Below are 6,000 nucleotides of genomic sequence, written 5' to 3' on the forward strand. Positions count from 1 at the left end.
CTCCTCGTAAATGGAGCCTTAGTTATCCATATGCATAAAATGTAGTTGAGTCGAAATGTTTGATCGTTCATTAAATTTATCTTTTCATCTTAGAGTAATGTAAAGGGCACAAAAGATTGATGTGTAAGATTGATTTACATCACGACGAAATAAGATTTGAGATATATTTAAATGAGCGTCATAAAACCATCAAGTGCCAACCAAATAATTTTTTGAATCAAAATTACAGCTTCTTGAAATTACTCTTTTCATTTTTCCCAAAAGGACCCAAATTGCTTGATATTATTTCATGCAATACTTTATTTTTCCTAAATTTGGATTATTCTCGCTGACGCCAAAATGGGATCCCAATAAAAATACAATATAATTATAGAAATCTCAATTTAGCGTGAGCTCCTATAATCTTGCACACCTAAACAAGTACTACTAAAATAAAGGTGTGAATGACGAACACGTCACTATACTCACAGCTTATAATTTCACTTTATTATAAGGAGCTTTAATTTTAAAAATAGAAAAGGAAAGAAGAGGTTGGAAAGTGGCGGGGGAAAAGGAAAACTGAAAATTTGGAAAATCCAAAAATAAAAAATAAAACTGAAAAATCAGTCAACGAGAGGTCGGACGCTGCGGGTCCCACGGGGATGGCCTTCCTGCCGGGCAAAGAGAGGACACGCCTCGTGAAGCGGCGGCACCCACGTGGCCGGTTTGAATGCTTCTCATAGTTGAAGGGAGTAGTGGCACATGGACTTAACAAGGGTAGTAGCTACCTGATTCGGCCCTGAACAAACTGGAAAGATACTGATTCCGTTTTAAAATTTTCAATTTCATTGATACAATTCCAAACCTTAGAGCGAGATTCCCATGTAGTCTCTTGACCAATTGCTATCAAGAATTGCTGACAATATGATCCACATAGAACTTTTTTCAAGTAAAATTGTCCAAATCGACGTGCCACGGAGAATGACCGAAAATAACTTAATGACACCACGTTAGCAATTTTCAATCGTAATTGGCTGATAGGATTATATTAGAATTTCATAGAAATTTTCATTGCTACATTAACATCCGTCTTGGGGTGTAGTTTATACATTTCATCAATAGAAAGGTGTAGGGGTCTCGCTCTATAGTGAGCAAGCGAGTGGTTAGAGAGTCGCCCCAACATGGGTAGTGGGGCCGCCAAAGAGCTTTTATAGCTTGAACTCATATTTTATTGGTTTTTTGAGCTTAAGTTCATGAATAATTACTTATATATATATATATATATATAATCTTTTCCTCTTATAATTGATGAATGTAACATAGAGGTATGAACAATTAATTAGAATTGAATTCTTTGTTGGACGTAACTCTAACTTAAAGATCAATCGGGATAAAAACTTCATGTTTCAATTTTTTTTTCTCGCTTTTATTCTCTATTTTCTTGTTGTTTTGTGTCGAATCCTAACAATCCATACAATACATTTACAATTGTTTTGGTAATTATTCCAAATAACGTGAATTTCAACTTTTAAAAATGATGGACCGACGATTTAAATGAAATGCTCCCTCCTTTAACCTTTAAGGATGAGTCCCCCGGGGCCAATGAGGGGCAAGAGAGATGCCACGTCAGCCACTGGCACGTCTGGGGCCCAAAACGGTGGCGTCGACGTCACATTTATTGCCCCCTTGGCACCGGACACGTGGCGGCGGCCCACGATGTCTCCCGCTCTCCATCATTTGATGATCCAAGTCAATTGCAGCAACTGCCTCTGCGGCAGCGCATCTGCAAATTTTCTTGGCCATCACGTTATCTCCACATGCGGCTCCGCAAGTTGCCACGAGAGTTTTCTTCTCTCCTTTTGGGTTTTTGTCAGAACAAAAAAAAAAAAACAATTTCTTAAAATGTTATATTGTCCATACTGCCCAAAAATTTAAAATTCTATGTGGAGATTATGTTGTTGTTCATCAGACATAAGTTTTTCATTTTCATGGTCGGCATAAATCAGATTATTTCGGAGGACATTCTCTATTATCCCTGCAATCCATCATAATCATTTGGTCTTTGAAAATGGAGTTCTGTTATTGGATGCGATGGTGTACATGAAATCATGCTCCTACGAGGTCCCGTCACGACTTCGAGGAAGCTACACCACCCATCTGGAGAGCTCTGTATTATGTCTTGTCAAACATTGTTTGAAGACATTAGTGCAGCAAGACAGACAAGTGCAACTCGACGATAATTCCAACTTCATCAAATGAATCCGATGCATGGATGATCCCCATAACAGCTTTGGAGTTCTGTGTAATTGCAGAAAGAGGGCATAAGTAAGGGGCATTTGCTTGAGGGTTTGTCGCAGCTTATCCTTTTAAGGTGCAAACCATCTGTCATCATCTAGACTTAGTATAATGTCGAACTACAAAACAAATTTCTTATTTACTATGATAATACATAGTTGTTGTATCATAAGTATATTAGTTTGTCTATCCATATCAACAATCTAATTGATTCATAATATATTTTCTCGTAGTAGAATAAGATACAAGAACAACCCGCATATCCTTTAAAAAAAACACTCACTAATCACTTTCCAAGTTTTGAAAAGGCAATAAGAGGTAAGAAATTGATAGAAATATCGAATCCTCAAGACCTCAATGATTTCTAATCTAGGATTTGGGACATCGGATATATTAACAAATTCGCTATTTATGTTTCTTAAATGGGCAGCACATCAACTCGTTACAAGATCAATAGTAATTGCATTACTTATAAAGATGGATAAAATCTAATTGCTGAAAACCCTAACCCATCATGGTGTCCCATCTCTTGCCCGCCTGCCACAACTTGTACAGCAATGCCATTACTAGGAGACAGCACCCATTCCGTCCATCCTCCCTGGTCTGACTAATCACTTCAAATGGGATGTGATGTGTACACTTACATGCCTATATGATATGATTTATCACATATAATTAGAATTTTGGGGAACTAGTAGCCAAAAAGGAGGGACGCTCCATTTTTCAGATTTTGTTACAAGACATAGCTCCAAATTAAAATGGTGGGTTCTTGGCAAATCCCTTGATGTACACATAAAAGAGAAAAATAAGGACAAGAACAATAAATTTTCCCTATGTGGGGCTCGCTGCCATTGGAGAGTACATCGATTAAAAAACAGGGGTGCATATAGTCTATAGACAAATCTAAGAGACATGATTCTCAAAGTCCTCATCATACCCAAAAAGAGTGGGGCAAGTTCCAATCACATGTCATTTCCATAAAGTTTCGTTGTTTTTCTATGATTTAAGACTATGGGCTCTCCCCACCATCTAGTAATAAAGCACAGCTTTTTCATTGAAAAATCAGCAATCTCCCGAAACAGAAACGTGATGGTAATAGAGTTAATCGGAAAAGAAAATTTTAATCATGTTATACAAAATTTTGAATTATCCCGTGAGAATTCGCAAACTATTTAGTAGGCAAATTCTAACAAAATATCCAAATAATCCTGGCACCATCAGTATTATCTTCCTAAACTCATGATTAAAAACTTCTTTTTTCAAAACTACAATATGAGTTGAAAGTTTTGAATCAGTATCCAATATACCAGTAATAATTTGCTCTCGTAGTATTATAAGATAGATCTTTTTTTCCAAAAGTCTACGATGTTAGGAATTTAACCCAATAGTATATGTAGCTTTTCACTTAACACTATCCCCTGCATGTAAGCAAGTCCCTTACATGTGCAAGATAAGATGTGGATGTAATCACGTTGACGAGATAATTGAAAACACAAAAGCATGCATAAGAAAATTGAAATGGACCATCCATAACTTATGCTCTAATACCATATTAAATAAATTGTTCCTAAAAAAAATTAAGCTTTTAGAAACAGATTAAAATATATTTTTTTCACTTAAAGCACGGGATGAGGTACAACTGTAGTGGCACTTTTGGAAGGAAAAAGAAAAGGAAAACAGACAAAATGCTTGAAAAAATCACACCACAACCAAATGTTGGGAAACCTACATGTGGGTCCTGAAAACCACATACACACACATATATAAGTAAAGCAAGTTAGCATTCTTGTCATCTCATCAACGCACTCTCAAACTGTTTAATAGGTCAAGCTTTGAGAGAGAGAGAGAGAGAGAGAGAGAGAGAGAGGCTCCAGTATTCGCTTTCTAGCCGAAGGATTGTGATATTTCTCAGTGTGTTCTTCCCCTCTTTTCATTTTTATATTCCTTCATACAGAATTCATCCACAGATGAAGACCCATTTGGCAGCCCATCTTCTGCTTCTGATGCTTCTTATTTCTCAGACAGAAGGTAACTGATTCTTCTATGTGCGCTAAAGATTGACGTCATATCTCATGCAAATTTATTTCATTTTTCTTGAATAAATCAGCGTATTTCCCTCTTTTCTTTCTTTTGACGAACACGGATATGAATGCATAAATGAAGCAACTCCATTTAGATTTTTCTTTTTCCTTTTCTGCACATTTCGATGAACTCTTGTGCTGATTCTTCATGCTTCATTTGATGCAGGCAAAACCAGGAAGCTCCTTACTGCAACCACTCCTACTACCAAGGCTCCAAACTCAAAGGTTAGTTGTTCCTCAACACACGATGTAGCCTTCAATATTCTTCGAGAGCTCAAACTTTTGAGCAATCGGATGCACATTTGACTTTTAAGATAGTACATAGAGTTGGGTTATCTCGTCTTTCTGTACCGTTCATAAGGACTTCACTTTTATTGGTCTCAATCCTTCTTACACATCGACTCGTACATGATTTTGTATGCTTATAGTACTCATCTGACGAATAGCGTAAGTGTGTATAATAATGGGTGTCATTTTCGACGTTTTATGTTAACCCTCCGTTCGAGCTTTTGATGCAAAACTCTTCTATCCTTGTTAATAGTGAATGTAACAATGATAATTGCGAATAACATTACCGTTTGGTCTTCTTCTGTGGTTGCTGAAACGATTTTGCATATGTCCAATTTACAGGAGGAAATAACCCAAGGAGACAGTGAGGCCAAGTCAACATTGGAGGGCGAAAGAAGTAATAGTGGCCAACTTGGTAGGGGGAAAGAAAACTTCTCAGTCAATTCACCTTCTGCTTCGGAGCATTATCCGGACATCATGGACATTGCTGGGATGGACTACTCTCCGGCAAAGAGAAAGCCACCAATACACAACTGAGCAACAGCACTTTATACACATCTATAATATAAACATGGTCGTGCAATACTTTAGGGGAACAAGAAGAGGAGAAAATTGAGGAAAAAGATTTTAGGACAACGAGGAGGCAACGAAATTGGGGTTGGACAGTGTTGCAGAAATTCTGCAGTTTTTTTAGGATTTAGGAGTAGGCAGGATCCTGTACATGAAGAACTTTATTTTTGTGTAATAACTGTATTTTTTTTTTTTTTTGAATTTTTTAAGATAATCCATCAGTTTTGGTTTTTCTAGGTGTGTTTTCGTGGATATGAATAATGAGAACTTTCTTCTTTCCTTTTTTTTGACTAAACTTCGTTGGAATTACTTGGTATTCTAGTTGGCATGTAGCTGAAATTTCAACTAGCAATCAATTCCAGTGATTATGCATGAGAGAGAGATCATTTTAAGGGAATGTACCCTATTTATAAATATTTTTTGTTCATTCATTTTTTCTAAGTGATGTAAGTGATCATTTTAAAGAAAAAACTTTTTGAGCCATTTATTTTTTGCGAAAGAAACGTACCCTACTTATGGACCATGCCTAGATTTGATTCCTGCTACCGGCAGTCCTCCATCAGTGAGCGATCTGTAACTTCATTGTTTGACCTCATTTGATTATGAAGTAAGTTATAAATAATTATGATATTGCCCCGTGGCTACTGTACTTGTAAATTGCGATGTGGCAGTATCTTGTGCCAAAATTAGGATCATTTTGAGTGGGGTTATCAAGGACACTGCTAAATGATTTTTCAACAAGAAAATTTGTACATATATATATATGATTTTTTTTCGTCCTTAGAAC

General features: G+C 36.6%; 1 protein-coding gene across 1 annotated transcript; it reads left to right on the forward strand.

Annotated features, from left to right (window-relative positions):
- The first annotated feature begins 4,093 nt into the window (after nt 1-4,093).
- LOC104438449 lies at nt 4,094-5,483 on the forward strand. The gene is made up of 3 exons (XM_018871664.2): nt 4,094-4,302; nt 4,522-4,580; nt 4,986-5,483. Exons 1-3 carry the CDS (start codon nt 4,242-4,244, stop codon nt 5,178-5,180), a joined length of 315 nt encoding a protein of 104 aa, XP_018727209.2. The 5' UTR covers nt 4,094-4,241; the 3' UTR covers nt 5,181-5,483.
- The last annotated feature ends 517 nt before the right edge of the window (nt 5,484-6,000 follow it).

Source organism: Eucalyptus grandis, chromosome 3, assembly GCF_016545825.1.
Source record: "Eucalyptus grandis isolate ANBG69807.140 chromosome 3, ASM1654582v1, whole genome shotgun sequence".
NCBI lineage: Eukaryota > Viridiplantae > Streptophyta > Magnoliopsida > Myrtales > Myrtaceae > Eucalyptus > Eucalyptus grandis.